Source organism: Nothobranchius furzeri, chromosome 10 (assembly GCF_043380555.1).
Source record: "Nothobranchius furzeri strain GRZ-AD chromosome 10, NfurGRZ-RIMD1, whole genome shotgun sequence".
Lineage (NCBI taxonomy): Eukaryota > Metazoa > Chordata > Actinopteri > Cyprinodontiformes > Nothobranchiidae > Nothobranchius > Nothobranchius furzeri.
Genome location: NC_091750.1, coordinates 45,232,611 through 45,257,088, shown reverse-complemented (window position 1 = coordinate 45,257,088; position 24,478 = coordinate 45,232,611). Strand labels below are relative to the sequence as shown.

Here is a 24,478-nt window from a genome sequence, read left to right as displayed (position 1 = left end):
TTTATTGACAGTTGGTGAACTGAAAAAGCTATCTGCTAGCTTTTATATTAGCTATGGCACAGTAAACAGCTATTGCTGTAAAGCCGGTAGACCTCCCACTAATGTTCCTACCTGAATCACAAAACTGGTACATCCTGTTTCTGGTCAGCAAAGGGCAGCAGAATGCAGTTTCAATAGAAACTGCTTAAGTTTCTGGCTCAAGAACCACCGAAACCACTTTGAAAGCAATACCTTTAAGTTATCAAACTTTTTTAGTGTTGCTTTTAAAAGGCTTGAATTTGGGTTACCCTGATCCTTAAAGTAACAATGTGTAATTTTTAATGCTATTCTCTGGAAATATTCATCAAAATGTTGTTGACAATGAATTACATGACGCCCAGTTGTTGAAAGTATTGGCGGCTTCGTAACATATAACCATAAAAATCGGGCCTAAAATACATGGGAGCAGGTCTAAATCTCTGGGCGACACCATATTGTACACAATGTTTCCTTCTATGGGAGCCCTTGAGAAAAAAACACATTTATTGATTTGTAACACACGGTTACAAACATTCATCATTCATGAGCATGTTTGTTTTACAAATGTACCTCTTCACTCGTTGCCGGTGATGAAAGGGAGTCTGATGTTGTTTTGCTAGAGGTTGCGCTCCCAGGGATTATTGACCCTAATGGCCATCCGTTGGTCAGGTCTTACTCGAACACAAAATACTGCTTGCTTGCAATGATTGACATATGTAGTTGTCACATTGATGTGTGTGTGAAATTTGTTCTATGCATTTGATCCATCCCCTCTGGGCGTGGTGAGCTGCAGGCACAGCCGTGCCCGGGAGGCATTTGGTGTTTTAACTCCCCAATCAAACTCCTTAATGCTGAGTGTTAAGAAGGCATTGGGTCCCATTGTTTCAAAGTCTTTGGGATGACCCGATCGTGGATCTGAACCCACAATCACCCAGTGTCAGGGTGGACACTCATACCAGAGGCCACTGAGCTTAAAAATGTGTTTCCCCACTAAGATCCATGTTTAAAAGGACTTTACAGAGTTTTGAATTTGTATGCTCGCGATTGCCCCCTCAGGCCAAAAGCGTAACGGCAGCTTCAATAGTAGGCTCGTGCACGAGGCGCGCATGCTGTACGTGCACACTCCTTAACGAAAATAACAGCTGAGACAGTCAGCTCTGTGTGTGTGTGTGGCCCGGAGGACATAGGACAGGAGAACGCGCAGCTAATGAATTAAATAATTTGGTTCTGTAACTTTCTCTTCAGCACAGCCGACAAAGGTTTAAGATGGGTCAGTCCTCCTGCATGCTCTTGAAAAATTGTTCCAAAATGAAAGTTTGTACCCACATCTTTTTTTATCTGTGAATCCAATGCCGTTCGGCGAGTCTCAAATAAAAATTTGGGCATCTTACTGTAAAAATATATACCATTAATGTAAAAAAGAAACTCTAAATAAACTATGTTCACTTCCAGAATCAAACCCGGTTCTTCTGCACGAAAGTCCGACATCCTGCCAGGCGAGCTAACGCACCAGTGCTGTCACTTGTATCTGTACCATTTAAGAACGGTTTGGAGGGCGATGCCTGAGCGTGAACGCGCATGAAGCAGCCTGCTCGACCCGAGCAGCTCTTTTTCTGTGATTTTACAGAAAAATAGGCAATCACAACAAAAATGCCAGGGCTCATTTTACAGGACCAGGGCATTGCAGGAGAATGTATGAAGAAGAAAGTTATTATTTCTATATACGTTTTGGCTGTCAAACTTCCACAACGTCCCTTTAAGTACAACTGTTCACTGGTCATTCATATTAATGATTAATGGTTTAATATTTTAGCCATTTTTTGAAGCCTTTGTCAAATAACAAACTCTATTTTTGTGACTTAGTCTGTTGCGGTTTGACTGTTTACACTGAAGGCATTTTATATACAGAGACTTTCTGCTCAGCGTCATCCTTCATGATGATGTCATAGGAGGTTATTATTATTTCCATTTTTGTAGCGTCACACAGATGTTACATTTCCATGAACCCCATCAACAAAATTGCTGAAGCCATTTTTTGTGGCCGCAAAAAACGATGCAACATTACAGCAGCAATGAGGAGTCCATAGAAGAAGTAAAGGAGCAGAGCTTATAAAAAAGCTGCTTCTTGTGTCCAACATACTGCATACTGCAGTGGTGATGCCAAAATGTGCTCAGCTCCTAAAATTTAATTTCAGTCAAAGTGTCTGGACAAGGCGCTGGACTCCCAAACTAATTTACTGTCAGCGTGTGTCTGTTACATTCAGAGTCCCCTGCTGGCCTTCCTCTCTAACAGAAATCCCTCTAACGTCTTTCACATTGACCCAGTGGCCCGTTTCAAAAAAGCTTTTGGTATTTATTTGTTTTAACATAAGAAGGTTGCTTCCAATAGTCAAAGAATATGAAAGTTTCTCTTTCTTCAGGAAATATTGGAATATAAAGCCATCACTCACATCAGTCTTGTTTTCACTAATTGTAGTTAACAAGCGGTAACAATAAATTCATACTGTTTTCATCACATCCTCTATCTGCATGACAAGATTTGATTAACATTGATTGATGGACAAGAACGCCTGAACTGCAGCAGCGAAGATTCATTCCTGTTATAAAGACACAAAACAGCAACAGTGTGCACTTTCTATAATCCTGCACCAAGGAAGCAAAAGCGCATGATTTATTTAAAATGACGAAAGTAAGAAAACTTAAGTTTCAGAAATAAAATAACAATTTGTGACTTTAAATGATGCAGAACCTTTGTGAGAAACATATTTTACTCACAAACTGTTACTTTGTGTAACAGCTAATGGAGGTCATCGTGTTTCTGTCACCATTAAACATTAGTCATGTGCTGAAACGAAAGAGAAATTTGAAACCGTTACAAAGAAAAATATGAGCTACAGTTGTATTGAGAGTGTGTTTAGCCCAGCTAACTGGTGGGTCTCTAATGCAGATATCCATAGCACCTAGTTCTCATTCAAAATCTCGTTTTTCATTTTAACTAAGACGTTTTTTGCATGAATGATAAAAATGATCAATTTTAACACAACTTTAATTTCTATGAAATATTGGATGGTCTGACCACCAATCTATAAACCAGTGACATCATGACATCATAACTTTCCTAAATAAACAGAGCTGCAGGAACAATAGCTGTGTTTTCATTAGCAGAACTTCAGGGTAAATTCTAGGACGGGGAAACTGACCGGGAGATATGATGTCGCAGTCCTCTCAGCTGTTGTGTCTCCATCCAAAATATGTTGTTTCAGAACTTTGCACAGACATCAGTATATTGGGACTGCTTTGGCAGTGAGCGATGTCACTGATCAGCACCAGTAGGCATCCACAGTAACATTAAAAACATTAAAATCTTTTATTCTGTCATAAGTATGTCATAATTTCATCCATTCAGAGGATGAGAGCCGCTGTGTGATGTAAAATGTGGTGTTCAATGACCAGAAGAAGATCCATTTTTTACAGTGATCTATGAGACAACAAATCCCCGTTAATTAAATTGTTGTGGGGAGTTTCCCAGTGTTTTCCGGTGTTTGGAGGTAGATGGTTATTTTATTTTGCTTCTATTTTGCTTTGCCAGCAACTCTTCTAATTTTACTAACTAATCTGGACAACATCTGCTGATGTCATTACTACGGTGGCCCTGAAGTGCAAATCAGACCAACAAATCACTAAACACAACTACAAATTGAGAAGCACACAAACAAATAAGAATCACACTAATTAAGAATAACATGAAAAGAATAAGAAAAACAAAAAAATATTAAGAATAACACATACAAATGAAGAAAAACACAAACAAATTAAGAAAAACACAAACAAATTAAGAAAAGCACAAAAAAAAAAGAAAAACACAAACAAATTAAGACAAACACAAATAAATTAAGAAACCGGGAAGGGTAGGTACCAGTCAGCAACAGGAAACATCACTGATTGGTCGACTGCGCTGTTTGTCTTGTGACCCGGAAGTTACTCTATTTGTAGCGCATTTTCCAAACATGAACATTAGCGGTGACCACATAGTTGCTGCCATGATTAGACTTGAGCATATCCAGTATCACCTCGTATGTATGTCCTGAATCAAAATATTCTTGAATAGCGGCAGCTATGTGGTCACCGCTAATGTTCATGTTTGGAAAATGCGCTACAAATAGAGTAACTTCCGGGTCACAAGACAAACAGCGCAGTCGACCAATCAGTGATGTTTCCTGTTGCTGACTGGTACCTACCCTTACCGGTTTCTTAATTTCTTTGTGTTTGTCTTAATTTCTGTTTGTTTATCCTAATTAGTTTGTGTTATGCTTAATTTGTTTGTGTTTTTCTTTTTTTCTTGTGTGTTTTTCTTAATTTGTTTGTGTTTTTTTTTCTTGTGTGTTTTTCTTAATTTGTTTGTGTTTTTTTTCTTGTGTGTTTTTCTCAGTTTGTGTTTTAATAATTTCCTTGTGTTATTCTTCATTTGTTTGTGTGATTCTTATTTGTATGTGTGTTCAGTGATTTGTTGGTGTGATTTGCACTTAAGGGCCATCGTACATTCCCTACAGAGTTACAGCCAGTCAGCATGAGTTAACCAAAAGTTCCGCTCAGCTGCTCTGCTGGGCCTTTCTGAGTACCTACCCCTGATCAGGTACTCAGAAAGTTCCCGAAAACGGCCTTCTGGACGGTCTGGTCAAGTTGAGACACGCGCATGTTGGGATGTTCATGCAAATCTACCCTGAAGTTTCGGGAATGGAAACGCACCTAATATGGCTGCTGATCTACCCTATTGATGCTAGTCAGAATAATCAGCTGGAAGCTCCTCAGAACTGGTATAAGGAGCCCAAAGACTGGGGCACACAGAAGACATGCCATCATTTTAAAGAGAAGCCATTGTAGTTACTGAGAGTGGCTACACGGGAAGCGTAGCGCCGCGTCCCAGAAGCGCTGTGCCGAGGCGCTGAAGATAGACGCCAGTTCTGCTTGAAGAGCCGTGAAACTATTTTGTAATCTGTTTTGCCTTACGCCAATGAATTGCACCTGTTATACTTCAATTTCAATAAAAAGTAAAGCTGTGTGTTTTGATCACACTTGTCAAATTCTTTGAGATTCATCAGCTTGTAAAAGTTTATAATTTCCATGACAGCAATCAGACGTCGGCACGTTTGTATATATGATGTCACCACAGAATCCACTCCTTCCCAGCGTAGCTGCTTAACACATGGCCAGATTTATTCTTTCCTCTTGGAAAAAGAATTTGAACTTCACTAAACTTACAGCCATTTGTCCTCTGCTTTTCTCCTTAGCCGTTTTTATAAAACAATGCCATCAATTTGCCGCAACGCCATGGCGGCATCAGGGAGCCTTAGGTTGTTTATATTGTGGTGGTAATGTGGTGCAATCATGTCCTTTTTAGAAAAGATTAGGCGATGGCGGCATAAAGGGGGTATGGGGGTGGTCTCTGCACTGTTGCGGACTTCCGTTTATCTTGGACATAACCTGCGTTTTATTGCAATTGAAGCAGCGATCAGTACGTTTTTAACTAGCTGCTACTAAAGGCGACTGTCCCCATCACTCCCTGTGCAGTCTCTGATGATCTGAGCTCCAGCTCTAACAGAGAGACGCTCATGTAGCGTTGCAGCACTCCAGTTTGCCGTCTCAGTTGATTTTGTTCAAAAAGCAAAACTTATTTTCCGTGTTTACTTTCATTTTCAATATATTTGCGTCATCATGATACCGCCCTCTGTCGCGCCATGGTGCAATAGCCACTTATAAGACAGACCATTACCACAATATTACTACCAAGTGAGGTGGAATGCCATGCCGGCGTGGCGTGTTTATACGACACACCGTTGTGGTAATGCTACGCCGATTTGCCGGTATGGTGTGTCTTGTAAAAAGGACTATAATCTGATGCACTTTCGTAGTCCTGGTCATCTTTTCACACAAAACCTAAAATTACTTTTGCTCTCGTTGGAAAATAAGCGCTTTCTTGGCATCAGAATGCGTCTTTAAAATTCACAGACATCCAATGTTAAATCCATGGCACATAACACACAAGGTTGGAAACAAGCATTTTTATCCACATTGACTTGCATTCATTTTTTCATTCTTCTGTGGTCCAGAAGTAGATGGGCATGACTAGCAGCCTCAAATGTCAGAGTCCATTGACCAGCTCTGATGTCAAATGCAATATGGCTGCCTTGCATCTGAAGAGGGAATGTTTTGAATTGTTTTACAACAGGAACACAGTTAACTCCTTGCAGAGAATTCCCATAAATACACATAAAACCACGTCTCAGCATTAGTACCTTCATCATAACCTGCCCCTTCCAGTCCAGATCTACAGGGCAGGGCCTTTTTTTGCATTACTGGTATGTTGTTGCACAATACAATTTTACTAATTATTTTACAGTTGTTTTAAATGTCATATTAACAATAAGTATGCTAATTTTACACAAACTTATTTCATATTTCAGGCTTTAAAGAGTTGAATCAGTGCTGGTGTCATTCGGTGATTCATGTTACAGCATCCAAGGTATAAGTGAAATGCAAAATAACTCTAAATTGTCCCTGTGTGTGTGTGAGTCATTGTGTGGCTGGTTGTTTGTCCCGGACACCTGTCCAGGGCGTCCCCCTCACCTCACCCGATGACTGCTGGAGGTAGACGCCGGCTCCCTGAGATCCTAGGAGGAAAAGCGGCTATGAAAATGAGTGTTTTGAAGTTGCATACATGTGTGGTTTGTGGGATTAGGTCCTGCAGTCAGATCTGTTATGCTGACTTTGTCTACAGTCGGCTGATGTCAGTAATCCAGGCCAAACTAAGGCATTCATCTGAACTAGTTAGATGGAGCGCCCGGACATTTGTTGTCAGGAATAAGTGAATATCCTCCAGCCTGTCAGAAGCTGCAGCTGGAGCTTGACCTTGCTGCTAAAATAAACATAAAGCTGCTACTAATGTCAAAAACAGGCATTATTTAAGCTTTATCAGTGCTGTTTTAGAGACAGCCAAAACATTTCCTTGTTGCATACATCCAACCATGGCAGTAGTTAAGCCTGCATGCTGGAGGAGAGTTCTCCCAAGTGGTGATATTTCTCAATGATGCGATAAAAATAACCTGTTAAAAAAGCACATAGTAGGTGGGATTATTATCTGTTGCACCTGTGACTTTTGACTTAGTGTTAAAAAGACAGAATAATCAGTGATCAGAGATGAGCATTATTATTTCAAACATGCTTTTTTCTGAAACCAGGTCAAACTCTTACACGCCGAGGAGTGTGAACGCACCATTTATGCATGAAATCTAATAGGGTGATGTATGGCAAGTATCTTTAGGGTGTATTTAAACTTGTGGGAGGCGAGCAACAGTACCGGGTCCAGCAGGGTGATTTTTTTATACATTATATTAAGATTATTGAGCTCCTGAGTTTGCAGAGCCACATAAAATAATCTTTTTTACAGTTTGATGTGAGCTACATTTGATCTGAAAATATTCAATACAAGCCTGACTCGTGCAATCCACAAGAATGCCAGTTGTGTTTTTGCTAAAGCTGCAGCCGTCTCATCATCACCAATATGTTCTGAACCTGTCACACAAACCTGCGTATAAGCCTGCATCTTCCTCCTCATCCATTTCCCTTCCCTGGCAGCCAGAGGAGCGGCAGTCCAATGCTAGCCACATCACTTGTGCTTTCAGGCATGCATTTGATCCCTGTGTAAATTGCTTTCCCCTCAGATAAGTTACCTCGCTGACATGTAGATGGGGGGAGGGGGGGCTGTAACTCCCCAGAGATTGCAGGTGGAAACATTTTATTAGATCCGGTGGTGCTTCATAGGCTGGAAATCCTCTCATTACTTTTCTTTATCTCCGTTTGCCTGATCTTTAAGTCAAAGACAAATATTGTTTAGTCTCTGAAACCACACAGAGTATCGGCCCACTTATTGAATAAGCTCCAACACACTGAATATTAATATTGGGAAACAGGAAATAGCTTCTTTGTGGTCCTGGAGTGAAAATTCGTACATTTATATTAGTCATTAATCTCTTCTGTAATGATAAATCTAGAGAAATTGTCATGAAAGGTCAGCTTTCTTTTCTTTTTTGTGGCTTTCGGGACCGTAGTCTGAACCTTTGGTGTGTTTCAAATTGATTGTGACCTAATTCTGTAATTCTCTTTGAGTGCATTGATTTCTTACCTCTGACATTCAACACCATGCAGCCGCACAGCTATCTCTGAGCAGGACGTGATGTAACATCATACCAGGCGCTGGCAGGGCTTTCTTCATCGTTGTTGGGAGGAAGAGAAAATATCTAGACATGAAAGCCAGTCTTAATGCATGATATCAGTAGCCTTCTTCTGCCCACCGTCAAAATCAAAGATATATTGAAGGCTTGGAAGGAAAAATCGATAAAGAAGAAGACCGTGTTTTGTAGAGGGGTCACATGAGCAAATGGGGTCATCCTTTTGTCTCCCGACTGTACGAAGGTCAAACTGTTGACCCTTTTTCGTAAACTCTTGTGACTCAAAACTCAGTTTAAATATTTAATTTACATATTTGTGCTTTTGGACAGTTGGGATTAAATGTGCATGTACAGCAGGGGTAGCAGTAGCTCATCAGGTTGAGCGGTTTATCCAGTAATTGGAAGGTTGCAGGTTCGATCCCGGACAGAGAATTATGCTGTTGTGTCCTTGGGCAAGACACTTAACCCACGTTGCCTGCTGGTGGTGGTCGGAGGGACCGGTGGTGCCTGTGCTCAGCAGCCTCGCCTCTGTCAGCGCGCCCCAGGGCAGCTGTGGCTACATCGTAGCTCATCACCACCAGTGTGTGAATGTGTGTGTGAATGGATGAATGATACACTGTAGTGTAAAGCGCTTTGGAGTCCTTACTCTGAGAGGCGCTATACAAGTGCGGGTCATTTATCATAAAAACTAAATGTGACAACGTAAGGTAGAAGATAACGCTGGGTTCTGTAGTATGACGTCATCAAATAGACTAGGAAGTTTTAAAATTTGAACGGCTACAGCTCCCATCCCTGCTCCTCCCTCCCCGTCATACGGGAGAGCCATCAGACTAAACATCAGAGCTAAAACGTCGGTCCGAGGCTGAATACTGTGCTAATCACTCATATCCAATTCACAAAAGATAAATCCTTGTTCTGTTCCCTCCCTCCTTCCTCCACAGTCAGCTCTACATTTACAGACTGACATAAAATCAGTTAGCTTTCAAGCTAGCACCACATTAGCTTGTAGTAAACAGCATACAACAATCATCTGCACTATTATTTATTTTACTTATTTGTTGAAGGTGACAACAATCCTCTCTACACTTGATCCTGCTGTGACTAGCTGTTAGCCTGTCAACCCAGTCAGAAGTAGGCCTAAACTCCGCTTCTCTGAACTGAGGTCATTCAAAGGGCTAACAGTTCCGCAGAAACCCACCGATAATGTGTGTCTTAAGGTTTTCTATCCCTTAAAAATGCCGTTTTGTTTCCCATATTAAAATGAAAATGCTAAAGATCGACATAAAGTTAAACATCATCAATGATGAAGATAAATAATTCACGCGGAAGCTTTTTCATCTCCCAGACTGCTGGTCTGTTGTCTCTAACATATTTTTTTCCTCTTAAGATTCCTAAAGAGATTGGGAGTAGCCAGAGACCTTAGCACAAACGCATAAATCTTCCTATCGCCTTATCGCGGTGGTCATTTTCATTTTTCACCTGGTGCACATTCGGAAGACGATGATTATATTTAGTAAAAACCGAAACAAAGAAAATGGTAATTGTTTTGACATATTACTCCTAAGTGGGAGCTGTTTCATTTGTGCAAGAATTCATCTTAGCTGTGGGCTTATTGTCATGGCAACAAGCACATCATTTTTACCTCAGCAGCCCACTTCAGCCTTTCATTTCCTTCTCTAGGTGCTGATGAAACTGATAGGAGAATTATCTCGTCTTGTTTGTGCTAAAGCGCAAGTAAAGCAGCGTTGCCATCCTGATGTGTTTAATCTCAAATTAATGTAATATACTGCAGCATCCTCTGCTTCGGAGCCGAACCATCAGCGGGAGGAAAATTTATGGTGTGTTGACTCCACTGCTATCCTGTTAATATATCAGAAACAGGGATCAGATGAGATTAGTGAACTCTTCAAAGCTGCTCTTGTAATTGCCTTCAAGAGCCAACATTAAGGCAAGCTCAACACAAATCAAGAAATGAGGCATGAAATAATTAGGCCACTTCTTTCTGTTTGGCTTAAAGTCTCTTTCTGTTTTTGTCACTTCCTTTCCTCACACTCTCCTAATGGTTTTACCGTAGGTGACGATCCTGGTGGATGGGATTCTCACCACTACTGGCTACACTCAGGAGGACTACACCATGCTGGGCTCTGATGATCTCTTCTACATAGGGGGCAGCGTGAACACAGCTGACCTGCCAGGTTCTCCAGTCAGCAACAACTTCATGGGCTGTCTGAAGGATGTGAGTAAAACCTCGCTTCACGCCGTGCGCTGGAAACATTATCCTAACCTCCTTTGATACCACCATGCCTTATTACGGGCCGTGCATGTTCAGCGTATGGAAATCTCACCTTTGCATTTGCACAGATTCTGCTGTTGTAGGGTATTTGAAGGAGAAGCTTTCAGCGGGGAGGCGTTGCTGTGCATTCACACACTTCTGCGGGAATCCCTCTGAGGACGCTGCACTAATATACACGAGAAACAATCCTATCCTGACACATCAGCTGAACCCACTTTTCTTCACTGCTTCCACATTTTTGAAGCCTTTCTCTCCTGCCTGCACCCGTCACATCCAATATCCCCAGCATGCAAGACAGGATTGTACACTTTCATTATCAGTGGTAAAGACAAAGCAATGAGTACAGTGGTGCTAATTAAATTAAAGGCTTGGTGTTCCCCAGAGGAATGCAGACTGCCTGTCACTTTTCATGCCAGAACTTTAAACCAAGATCAGTTTATGTTTAAAGTAACATTTTGTGAAATTTCACACAACACCACAAGATCGTAAAGGCCAAGTTCACTGAGAAAGACTCGTTATTGACTTGTTATTTTTAAAATATGATCGTTCACTCTTCGTTTATTTCCTGCATTAACCACCTATATTCATTCATTGACTCGCCCATCTTGACTGCTGGTGGGGAAGGCTGTTGCTGGTTTAGCGTCCAGCAAACAGCAGAGAACATTTCGGCTAGTAGAAGCTAAGTGTTAGCATTAGCAACTCCACCACACAGCAGAACTCACTCAGGTTTGTGTTATTTTGTAGAGAATAGACATCATCGTTGATGAGCTAACAGAGTCAGTGGTAGAGTCGCGTTGCTGTTATCCAGTTAAAGGCCAGATGCCCGAATATCAGGACTCCAAATCCTTCCACTCCCTTCTGCTCTGGCTAACTTATGGTTCCTGAAAAAGGAGTGCAGGAGTTTCTGTTCAGAGAGATCAACTCATAAGGCATTAATTCATACATACATACATACATAGTTCATAGAGGCTACTGCAAATGTGGAATAAGCAAGTGAACTTATACTTGGGCCCTGTACACACGTAGATAAACAATACCCGAAATGATTATTTAAAAAACTGGAAAATAAATATTTGCAAATTATCTGTTTCTTGCAGACATAAATAACTAATGTTTTAGGTTTCACATCAGTGCCCATGACCGTTGACATCACATGTGCAACCTGTTTACTCTCACTTGTTTTTACAAGCTCCAGTGCTGCTCTATGTAGAAGACCACAGCAAAAGACGATGCCAGGGCAGTTATTACCCAGCAGACTTCATTAATCAGAAGAATGCCTTTTGGCAAAGATGCAGAAGATTTGGGGAACCACTGCCTCCTACAGGCTTTGCATGCCTATGAATGTGCTTCACAACAAGTTTATCTCCTGTATGGAAGGGGGAGGATGTTCGGTTTTACAAAAACCCAGCTACGTGTGTACATGGCTCTAGAGTTTGTGTTAGAATGGCTGGCAGTTTCTATCACTCGCATCTGAAGCTAAATATCTGTAGAAGTGACTGAATTTTAGACATTTTTATGTTTTGCATTAGCCGTGGTGGCCATCTTAAATTAGGGCTGAGTGAAAAAGTGTATTAGTGCTGGACGACCATCCGATCATTCGTTCTTGTCATTCAGATCTGTCCAGGGATTTATGAGATTTTGCTCCCAGACGAAAATGTGCAACTCTAGAGATAAATGGTCTTAAAACTTGAAATATCTCAATTGGTCAGTTGTGTTGGGGATGATTACTAAAAATCTAATTGTGGCTAAACGGCTTCAAAACCGACGAATTAGTAGCCATTTTCTGTGTTTGTGAAGGTTGGTGGACTGTGTCTACCTTGAAGATGGTTGACTCTAAAGGTTGTTCAGTTGTGTTTACTCTCTGAAATTTCATTAAAGTCCATCTAAAGGATTATGAGATTTTATTTTAACAGAAAGAAAAAACTGATTGTAATGGCAAATGATTTAAAAGTTTTGACTCTGTTAGCACTCAGATTAGGTGTTTGTGAATTTCAGCTACCAACAGCTTGCACTTTAGCTCAGTATGTGGAAAATTGACAGAATTATAGCTACTTAAGAGTCTGCTAAGGTCGATTAGCTGTGGCAGCCATATTTAATTGGCTTGAGTCCAAAAGTTAATTAGTTGTAGATGTAGACCCAGTGATTACCGTCTGGGAGTTTCATTAAGATCCATCCTGTGATTTTTCTTTTTTTTTTTTTTTTTGCTCATATTTAGACATATCTCACACATACACACACACACACACACACACACACACACACACACACACACACACACACACACACACACAACACACACACACACACACAAATTGAGGCAAAAACATTATGGCTCGCATTTTCCCTTTCAGAAAGCTCCTTTAACAAACAGATTCCATCCATTCAGAAACTTGGACTCAGAATCCTTTTCTTCTAATACAAATTCTGTGCTTCTGATTCCCATTAAACCCAGCTGCAAGGGCTGCATCAGAGAGCACGGTGTACCAGAATAGAACACACACATCACTTACATATAGGAAGCTGAAAACGCACAAGACAAATGGAGTGTAAATAACCTGATTAAGCTGCATGTAGCAGGAGCGGTGGCAGGTTTATAACAAGCAGCAGCTTCGTTAGGCGACAGAGCGAGGGCTCTGCAGTTTCCATACACGCTCTGCTTCTTCAACAAAATTATTCACCCAACACTGTGCAGCACTGAAGAAACCTTTGGCAATGACACTTTCTTGTCATTTCAAATATAGAATAACCCAAGGCCAGCTAAATATCAAGATGTTTTTTAATCCTATCAAAAACGCTAAAAAACACACCAAGCACTTCTTTTTGTTTTATGTTTGTTTATTATAAACAGCTGTTTGTCAGAAACTGTTAATTAGCTTAAATGTGACTAATAATGCCTTTATTGTAAGTTATAGTTTTATAGTCAATACCAAGTAACTTATTTTCACACTTCTTCTTCCGGCTCTTGGAGAGTACAGATGCTTTTTTCCTCCTCTCCTCCCTTTCTTATCCCAAGGCTCTTTGTCTGTCTTTGGGCGTACGGCGCTTCTGCATTTTTTCTGGAAACTGGAAATTATTAGAAATGGACCTGGTCAGTTGGTCTTTCAATGCGATTGACGATTTTTTCAATGATGAGAGCGGGAGAAGGGGCTCCCAGATGCACCTCTGGGACAGAGCCAGCCGGGCACATCATGGACTCCTGGAAACAGTGGAACCTGATCTGCCTCTCTCAACTGTCTGTAGAGGATTCTGAAGACGTCTGGATATTCGTGGTGTTGGTGTCGGTATTCCAGCTGTTTGGCCTGAGCGGTTACCTGGCTTACCGGAAAATTAATGAGCTTTCGAGGAATATTGGCTCAATCCCAGAGCTCAGGGATGGATTACTCCGCGCTGTGAATGCACAAACTCATATAATTGTTGAGATGAGTCGTAAGCTTGGAACTTTGGCTGAGATTTAGACTCTGGCACAGAAGGTTGATTCCATCAAGGAGCGAGTTGAATTTCTGATTTTTCACTTGTGATTTTTTTTTATCCTCAAGTCTTACAAATGTTTGACGTAATTTTATATGTAATTGAAAATCAAGAATTACCACCTGCTCTAGACTGAAGCAGATAAAGAATGATTCCTGTGGTATTTATTATTGTTTTTGGTTCTTTGTTTATGGGTCAACTGTACTTTTTAATAGTTTTTACAGACTTTTGAATCTAATTTAAAGATCTTTCTTAATTGACGTAAAACATTACAGTAAAATTAGAGGTTAGTACATGAAAGGACAGCTTTCAAAAGTGACAACGTTTTTGATGTGAGACCAAAACATTTTCATAAAGTAAGTAAAAGAAATCCAGTCATCCTAAAACAGAATAATTAAAAAGAGCTTCTCAGGATGATACCATTTGTAGCACAACACAAACCCAGTAGAGAACATTTGTATTCAACGTTTCATTATTGTACTTTTTTATTTCTAAGAAAATCAAACCACAAAGTTTACACAATAATTGACTTATGCTTCTGCAAATCAGTGTCAGCTCTGCTTAAGCCCCCTTGGCACGCACACACACATACACACACAACATTCAGATGACAGACTTTAAAGGTTTAACTGTTCATCAGACATATTTTATTTACATAAATTAAAATAAAAATTAATTGAATGAAAATTATAAATTGGAATTGGTCACGGTTTGGCGCATTCCCCAGTATGAGGTCTTGATTTGATCTCTTGTTTTTTGTTTTGACACAGACATCTCTAGAAACCAAGTGAGGAAATCAGAAGCCCATTTCGGGGGTGTGGGGGGAGGATAAGTTTACTCGAGTAAATGACCTAATCCTTGGAGGTTTTTCTCACTTTATAACCCTACTTTCTACTTTGTCCACTACATTCTTCCTGTTTTAGACATGAAGCTAGTTCTGCACTCGTCAGCTGCCCGAAAGCCATTGAGCTAATTGCTGCCACTCACCCACCTGGTTATCACCACTTTGGCATTGCATTAGTCAGGGTGGTGAAAGTGCCCGTGGAGGGATGTCAGTGCCATTGGAGGTCTGATAAGTTGTGCCTGTTTTTCCTCCAAACACAACGTCCCCAGTAGATTTCAGATCCAACAACACTTAAAGACAAAAGACTTGTTTACCCCAAGGACGAAGCCAAGCAATGGTCTGTATTCGCTCTTCAAGGAGTCTGCACATAAGTCTATTTGGGAGAGTTAACAGATTAACAAAAACCCAGGAGTCCTCTGCACATAGAGCACTACAGCCCTGGACAAGGAAAACAAGTGTTTTTAGAAAAGAGTGAAGGAATCTGACTTTGTAGAACTGGTGGATTGTCGAAGGGAGCCATTGTTGAGAAGGCTTCTCGTTTTGAATACAATTGAACTTGAAATGCCAAAGATATTATTTTTCCATACTATCCATGACATGTGAAATGAACAATAGTGTGATTTTTAATTTAAAAGAAAGAAAAGTAAGAAAATGATATTTTATATAGCGCCTCTCAAGATAAAAATCACGAGTCGCTTCACAAAAACAAAAACTACCGTAATTAAAGTATAAAAACGATTCTTAATAAAATGATTCAAATATGTTTAAAATGAGAAAAAATTATTGTTATTAAAAACAATTTAAGGAAAGGGAGAGAGAAAATTAATAGGAAAGAGGGCAATCAATGGATTCCGGGAAAGGCGGAATACTAGCAGAATAAGGAGAGGGTGGTGATGAAGGTCACGCAAAAGCCAGCTTGAGTTTCAACTGCTTTTTTAAAGGAGACTACTGAGTCCATTGATCACAATCTCGGGGGAGAGAGGTCCAGAGTCGGGGGCCACAGCAGCAAATGATCTGTCTCCTTTGGTCTTTAGCCTGGTGCGCTGCACAACCAGTAGGCTTTGATCACTGGACCTCAGGGACCTGCTGGGGGTGTAGGGACTGAGAAGATCACCAATGTATGATGATGCTTGTCTATGTAAGGCCCTAAAGACCAGAACCAGGATCTTGAAATGAACTCTGAAGATGACTGGCAGCCAATGAAGCTGGAGGAGAAGCGGGGTGATGTGGGTCTGTTTGGAGGACTTGGTCAGAAGCCGAGCACAGGCATTCTGAACCACCTGTAGACGGTTCAGGGAGGTTCTGCTCAGACACGTGAAAAGAGAGTTACAGTAGTCTAAGCGTGAGGAGATGAAGGTGTGGATAACTGCCTCAAGTTCAAAGCGGGACTGAATGGGACTCAGCTTTGCAATGTTCCTGAGATGGAAGAAGGAAGAGCGAACAAGAGAACTGACATTCAGCTGTAGAAAGCTCCCAGCCATCCAGGTTTTGATAGAGTCTAAGCAGGTGTGTAACAGCTGCAGCTTAGACGTCTCATGGGGCTTAAAGGAGATGTACAGTTGGATGTCATCTGCGTAAAGATGGTAGGAGATTCCTTTGAAGGAGCTCAAGATGTGCTGAAGACGAAGCAGATAGAGGAGGAAGAGTAATGGCCCCAGCACAGAACCTTGTGGGACACCATGGGTGAGGAAGGTTGTAGAGGACATAAACTTGGTGACGGCCACAGAGAAAGAACGCTCATGATAAGAGGACAACCACTCAAGAGCAGATCCTGATAGGCCTACACATTCTCACACCCGAAGCGTCGAAAAATGACGATGGGTGACCAAGCGTCAGGAGGCAACGTGCTGTGCCAAAGCATCGTTTTCTGACTGCTGTTGTAAAACGGAGATTTCACCGAATTGTGACCTTTACCCTCTTGCTATTTAACCTCCCCCTCACCCCCATTCTAACCTTACTCTTCTTCCACCTACAAAACTTTGTTTCTAGTTGTATCGTCCCTCTCCAGCAGGGTTAACGGGAAGTTTAGAATGAGAAACTGGGTTAAGGTTAGGATGTGGGTGAGGGGAAGGTTAAATAGCAAGAGGTTAGAGGTTAAATGTCGGTTAAATGTGTGCAACAGAAACCAATGCTCTGGCACAGCGTGTTGCCTCCCGATGTGTTGGGACACCCATCGTCATTTTTCGATGCTTCGAGTGTGAGAATGTGTTGGATAGGCCTACCCAGTCTCTCAGCACAAAGAAAGACAGAAAGTTCTCACAGTCTGCAACAGAGTGGATGGAGGCTGTAGGAGAGGCAGGAGAGACGATGCTGCTGATGGTGTTAAACAGCACCTTGAGATTCAAACATTCGAACAAAACATTGGCAGCTCCAAGGGATGAGCTACAGAGGATTTAGCCTCTGCTGAAATCTGACTGGCTCACTGAAGGGCCCCTGTACTGTCACTCATCTGTCCTTTCCATGATCACCAGATTATACTGGGGTGCAAATCCAAGTCCAAACACTAAGTCTAGACACAAGTCTAAACGCTAATGAGTTAAATAAGAATTCCTAACATGAAATTTTGTGTGAGGATGTTGGACTAATACTTGGCCTCTTCTGTAAATACTGTGGCTCCTTGAGGGCCCCTGACTCAGAGAAATCTAAGATCCACCACTGATTTAAAAAGAAAACAATGTCAACGCGAATGGCTGTGATCAGACCGACTCAGGCTGCATAAAGGAGCTCCATCTGAATATTGTATAACAGAAAGTATAAAGAAAGTAATCTTATTATTAATTAAATCATTATAAATTTCACATACCTTAAGCCTAGTCCTGTATGAGGGGGGTCTGTAGAAATTATTACATCCATTGAATTTTCTCCACTTTTTGAGGTGACCACCCAAGCTGTCTATTTGCCCTTTTAGTTTTAGTTGTTGGCAACAATTCCAGCAAAGAGGCTTGAAAAACCCTAACTTCTCCTTTCAGACGAACATCCAGACTTCAAGTCAGTGGCTTTAACAGTTTAGGGGACCGGTGTCGTTTCTTCTTCTTTCCATTTGCACCGAAGTTCAGCTTCCTTCAGACATAAGTAAAGATGAACACTAAGTGTCAAATTTTAATTGATTTATCTATTTTATTATATTTAGTTTGTTATTTCAGTAGCTCAAGTATGCCACCTTTGCCACTTCCAGAGGTCCTGTTACCCGTTTTCATCATCAGCCCCTGATGAAAAACTCACCGATCTGTTCATTAGATCGGTGCGTGCCTTGGTGTTTCACAGACAATAATTAGAAAACATTTATAACAGTAATTATAATCATGAAATATTTCATAGTTGTATAACATATTTTTTTGTTGTACTGTAACAGAAGACTCTTTTTGTCTTTTAATTCTACGTGACCTGCTCCTCCCCAGTCCCTAATAGTCCTTATTAAGCCATGATCAGTTTTGATCCTCTACACCTTTAAGCAACACATAAGCTTCGTGCTTCTCGCTCCTACTGGTGGAAAGCTGAATTACAACTGTCATTAATAGTGCTAACAATGGACTGATGCTAACACAAGCAAACTGATACTAAGCCACAAAGTAAAAGATTCCCACTTTTTTGTCAAAAATATTATTACTTACAAATCCTGTAGCAACAAAGCCAGGTCACCATCAGTCTGTGATTTGTTAGCCTTCTTCAGCTCCCTCAAACGAGTGTGGGCCAAAGACATACTCTTACTTTCACGTCAAGGCTCCGCCATGATGCCAAAAACAACGTCATCATCTTCTTCTTCTTCTTCTTGACAATCGGTAAACTGAAAAGCTAACTGCTCACATCTATATTAGCTATAGCACGGTAAACAGTTGAACCAGATAGAGATCCTCTCACTGTTTCTACCACAAATTGTTAAGTGTAGGTGCTGGTCAGCAGACAGCTACAGAGTGCTGTCTGCTGCAGAGTAGTCTAGATTATAGCTGAAGAACCACTGAAGCCAGTTTGAAAGCGATAGCTTAAATTGTTGAAAAGTGTTAAGTATTGCTTTATTGCAGACATAATGCTTTTTATGATGTCTGTGTGTGATAAAACAACATGTGACCCCCATCATCTTCATGGTCCACAGAAGAGTTGATGATTACTAAAAATCCTTTGGCTCCATTATTTCTAATGTGTTTATTACCTCTTTCGCAGGTTAAAATGGAGAAAGTATCTAGAAACAGAGATGCCTCTTTCTGCCCGATATCGTCTCCATGCTTTCGTCAGACTTCTTCTGTGCTCAAAAACAGCTTCAGTGAGCCAGAAACAAACTGCTTAAAATTTAATTTAGCTTTTATATTCACCTTTAGCCACAGTTACGCAGTTACAGTTACAATTACAGTTAATACTCAACAGTAATGGAATATATGTTAAAGACTCAATAACACTGTGTTTGCTTTAATAAAGGATGTAACGTGGACATTTTAAAGCACCTTTTTGCATCAGTTGAGTAGCGCTACATGGACTGTTTACACAACTACTGTGCCATCTGAAACCACTGAAATTAAAATGAGATGTTATTTATGGACAGGTTATTGTTCCGGTGGTGCTGCCAATGCTCCAACCTCCGCTCTGTGGGCGCTGAGGCTGGTGGTGGTGTTTAGACCTACTACTGCTGTGCATAATCACACAGATGTACTGTAGGCATGCAGGGAGACATGAGAGGGGAAAAATAGAGAGCTGTGATGATGGGATGACAGGTCCACAAAGTCCTAGTAATGACTGAGGGCTGTGGGAGAGCCAGAGGTGGTGAACTGGTGACCTGTCAGGTCCAGGTCAAAGGTCCTGCCTTCAGTGATGAACAAGAGGGTCTACTTCATGCATGCATATTTATCTCACCCCGCTAGGGAGAAGGAGAAGAAACAAAAAAAGGGCAGCAAGGAAAATATTTAGTGTGTAAACACTGGAACTATTCAGGGAGTCTTATTTTACTGAACGTGGAGATTGTGGGCAATGACTAATGTCTCCAACCATCACAGATGTGAGCGCAGCTCTGCAGGCCATCAGGTTCATCAGGTGGAGGGAAAATAATGGGCGCTTTAAGACGAATGTCACGACTGCAACAACAAACAAGGGGGAGACAGATTTGTCTTTGATGTCAAGAGTTTATAGTGTGAGCCCGAAGGATGTCCCGCTCTGCATCATTATGTCTCTGTCTCTTAATGCGTGGAAGATCGTTAGTTATAAGGACAGTTGTTGGAAGCAGAGAGGGTCACTCCTCACAACAAGAGCATTCTGGGCACAAGGGCTTTGTTAGCTGACATTAGCTGAGCTTTATTCTTGTGTTTTGGGATCCTCTATAATCCATCTAACACAGAGAAGCATCTGAATCTGTGAAATAGGATTCCTCTCCCTGCATTGTCCTCTGGCTTATATAATCCTTCTGCAGAGGTCACCGTGCCTTTTAGCTGCCATCTGTGCATCTTGTGCGAGTTCCTCCTTTAGACCGACTTCTCGTTTTAAAATTTGCTTGTTACACTTATTTGTCGATGGTCAGTTTCCCCATCTGATTCAGATGCTTAATTAGTCACACTGAGGCGGTGTGAAGTGTGATACTGGCTCCTGCTGCCTCTCAGCTCTGCTGTTAGTCCTGTGTGCAGCGTGGTGTGTCACCTCGGGCGGTGGCTGGTAGCAGAGTGAAGTGGCAGATAACAGTGGGGTGACCTACGACTGATGCAAAATGAGACAAGGAGGTGTCCTGTGAATACTGATCAACCCAGCGTGAGAATCAAAGATATAACAAAGAAACCTGCAGAAGCATTCTGCAGAAATATGTTTAAACTGGGTTGGAAGACCCAAAGAAGCTCTTTGGTTCTGATTGTAAACCAGAGATGGACAAAGCTTCTGCACATGAAGATGTGAAATCGATCCAATCTGAACGATGTTTTACTGTTTTCGCTTTAAGTCCTATTTTATAAGGTAAACAAGTAAAATAGTTAAAAGTCATCTTTCTACAATCTTTCTGTGCAATCTATCAAAGTCCATTGTTTGGTTCTTTTCTAAACACAGACTATTGATTTGTTTTTACCTTTTTAGCTGAAAAGTTTCGACTAACACTGTAGCCATCCTCAGAGCACCGCCTCAGATTCGATATTTGTGTCTGTGTTGGTTCAGTCTGTAATGTTAGCCAAATGTCTACCAGACCACACGGACCTGGCTGAAATTGCCAGGAAGTGTCATTGATTCGCTGATTAAAGGAGGGAGTCAGCTGGATTCAAGATGGCCGCCACAGCTCATCACCATTAGCAAACACAAACATGTCTAGAACTCAGTTTCAGATTCATTAGCAGTTACCGAGCCCCCACAATGTGGGTCAAAAATTGAAGCAAACGCGGAAATGAAATAAATTGCAGTTCCACCCTCATCCACTGGGGGCTGGTGTCAGAAGCGAGCAAATCCTCATTGACTCCCATGTTAAAAATACCAATTTCACAGCAGAAATAAACATGTTTACAGCCTGGTACCAAAACATGTTTTTTGTTTAAATGATCTAGTTTACACTCATGACCACTCTGAGGGGGGTGAATTTTCTTCTCACTCTTCTGTTTAAGTGTATTAAAAGCCTAAAATTCTGTATAATTAATGAGCATCAGACCCACGTGACCACAGAGCTAGCTCCAGGGAAAGGCCTCAGCAGAGCCTCGGTCTGGCCTGAAAACTGTTCGGTCTTTTTCAGTCTCTCAACTTAGACCAGTGGTCGGCAACCTGTTCCCATCAAAGAGCCATTATTACCCGTTTCCCACAGTAAAGAAAACACTGGGAGCCACAGCAGCCACGGCGTTGTGGGCGGGGCCTACCCTCAGACAGCAGAGAGCTGCTTTAACCAATCACAACAGGTGACAGCAGCCAGTGCCGGTCGCTCGTGTACGTCAAAGTTATCTTTCATAAGACGATAATCAATAAACGTCAGCTTAGATTTTAACATGTACCGTTTAACCATGAAATTTAAATGTAATAGGGTAAAACCCAGTGCATTTAACATAATGCTGCACTTTAGAAAATGGGTTGAAATATAACATGTTGGTGGAGCTGGGTTCCGACTATCGGCTTGTGGAGCTCTCGGGAGACCGATGTTTTCCACTCGTTCTCCCCTCCCTGCAGCTCGGCACGTCTCTGTCTGATCGCGGCTTCTGTCTGCTGCGCGGGCTGCCGACTTGTGGAGCTCTGGGATGGAAACCTTTCCACCCGGTTCTCCCTAGCGGCCGCTCTGCGCATTTCAGATTGCAGCGGTGCTAGTCTGCTGTGCGGCTGCCGGCTTGTGGAGCTCTCAGGAGACCTCTGTGTTCCACCATAGACTGTACATACGTGTTCCACTCAGTTTTACCCAGGGGTCAGCCCGGCGTATCTCTGACAAAAACACCTGAACTTCATCATTTTTCTACATTAAACCATCTTAGTTTGAAACCCAGGCCTGGAAGATGCTGGGTGGCATGTCTATCTTTTAAGAATGTTCTGCTTTTAATTGTTTAAACTTTACTTCCTGTTCAGTTTTGTTAAATGTTGCTTCCTGTATTGTGTCATTCGCATACCTGTATCTATATGTGTACAAAAACTTTCTTGTAGATGGCCTGTATTTGATATAGCACCTTTTAGAGTCCTGGAAGCCCACCAAGGTGCTTTACAACAAAATCAGTCATTCATCCATTCACACACACATTCACACCCTGATGGTGATGAGCTACGATGTAGCCACAGCTGCCGTGGGGCACACTGACGGAGGCAAGGCTGCCAAGCACTGGCGCCACTGCTCCCTCTGACCACCACCAGCAGACAAGGGGGGGTAAGTGTCTCGCCCAAGGACACAATGACAAACTGAGTGGGGCTCAAACCTGCAACCTTCCGATTATAGGCCAAGCACTCAAATCCTGTGCCACCGTCACCCCAGATATTTGTTGTTTCTTCCACTTCATTTCCAGCTCTGACTTTAGTCAAATGCTTCCTGTGAATTTGATTTGAACTCCTTGTAAAATTCTCAACAAACCTCCTCATCAGGATTAGTACCTTCATCAAAAACCTGTGGTTTTCAGTCCTATACATGTTTACCGCCCCGCTGGTGGAGGTTCTGCCGGTTTGAATTCTCTCATGCAGCAGCGCCTGTAAAACAGCACGAGTGAGAGTTCACAAACTGCAACTATAGCTTGAATTATGGTTAAGTGTGTGTGTGTGTGTGTGTGCGTGCGTGCGTGCATGCGTGCGTGCGTGTGTGTGTGTGGTAAAAACCATCAGGTGTGTCTAATAACTCGTGTGTAAGTGCACAAACCACTGAGGGCGGCGCCAGCTCGCCAGCCTCCCATAGACTCCCATTCAAAAACATCTGCGTTCTTCCTGAAACATTAAATTAAATCCCCTCTGGATGTATGAGGTAAATAGTAACTCTAACGGAGGATTTCCAGGTCAGAGGGAGCAGCTGGTATTGTGAGCTTGTCTTTATAGCAGCTGTTTACTAAGTAAAATCAGATAATACCATACTTACAGGATGTCACCGTAGATGAGTACCATTTCATTCAATTAAAGCCATCTTGGTAAACGTATGATGTGCACTCTTAGTGGCCTTGAAACAAGGCTCCATCTTTCATCCATATTCTGTTTTTCCTCCAAACATTGATAAAAACCAGATAACAACCTGATGAAAACCTTGTAATAAATACCTGTAGATCCTTTTAAAAGACTTTGCTTTTATCTGTCAGAATTCACATTCAGCCTTCATCTACAGGGGTATTTTATTTGAACCCATTTGTTTATTCAAGCTCTCCAACTTTAGACACATCATGAAAAATGGATGGATCTGACCTGGAACGACCTGTTCAATCAAACCCCTTAATCCACTGAGACTGCCTGAATGCATAAATGAGGGATTTTTAGTGTCACTCCTACATAATTAAAAGGCCAGCCGATCACAGTGTTTACCTGTTTGTGTGTTACTAAAGCATCTTCTGCAGGTGACTCCTGGCGGACCACAGCAGAGACCGTGATGTTTCATAAGCGATCCTAGATGTTTACAGGCTCTTTTCCTTTAAGATAAAAATAAATCAGTCCGGCGGGTGGATTTAGTATGAATGTCTTAGTTCATGTGCTTGCCTGCCATCCAGCCTCCAAACTGTTACATAAGATTTTTGTTTTCCATTAATTTGATTGAGTTTTTGAAGCATTTCATAACAAAGAAGAACAGATAAATACGAGCTCACATAAAGAGTTTAATGTCTCTGGGTGAACATGATGTGCTCTGAGCTCACACAGGTTCTCAGCCTCCATAAGTAAATGTCAACCAAATGTTCAGCTCAGTAAGGATTTAATGAAGAACTATCATCTAGAGTAGTTCCTAATCTTTAACAGTTAACATGCTCAGACTCTAGGTGTTGCTCTTTAGGCCTTTTGCTTCTTCTGGGAGATCGCCAATAAAATGTTTCTCAGTGATAATCAGAGAGAAACCGACTCTCAACATCCATACTCCCAGACTTTATCGTTGGCGTTATTGAATAAATAATTCACCTGAAGATACAGATTGTGCTAACTGATGAGTTACTAATAGGTCATATTTTGTTTAGCATCAGATCCTCCTTTAGAGAGGTAGCTAGCCTAGAAATCTAGACAAACCGTAGCAGTAGCAACGATTTAGCTCTGCAAGTT

General features: G+C 41.6%; 1 protein-coding gene across 5 annotated transcripts in view; it reads left to right on the top strand.

The window, feature by feature from the left end:
• The window catches only part of nrxn2a (neurexin 2a), a 143,027-nt gene that overhangs the window by 15,358 nt on the left and 103,191 nt on the right, over positions 1 to 24,478 (top strand). For all 5 annotated transcript variants that reach the window (XM_015960739.3, XM_015960742.3, XM_015960738.3 and 2 more), the window contains one exon: positions 10,318 to 10,479. In XM_015960739.3, the coding sequence (XP_015816225.1) occupies positions 10,318 to 10,479 (162 nt within the window). The remainder of the gene's footprint in view (positions 1 to 10,317; positions 10,480 to 24,478) is intronic.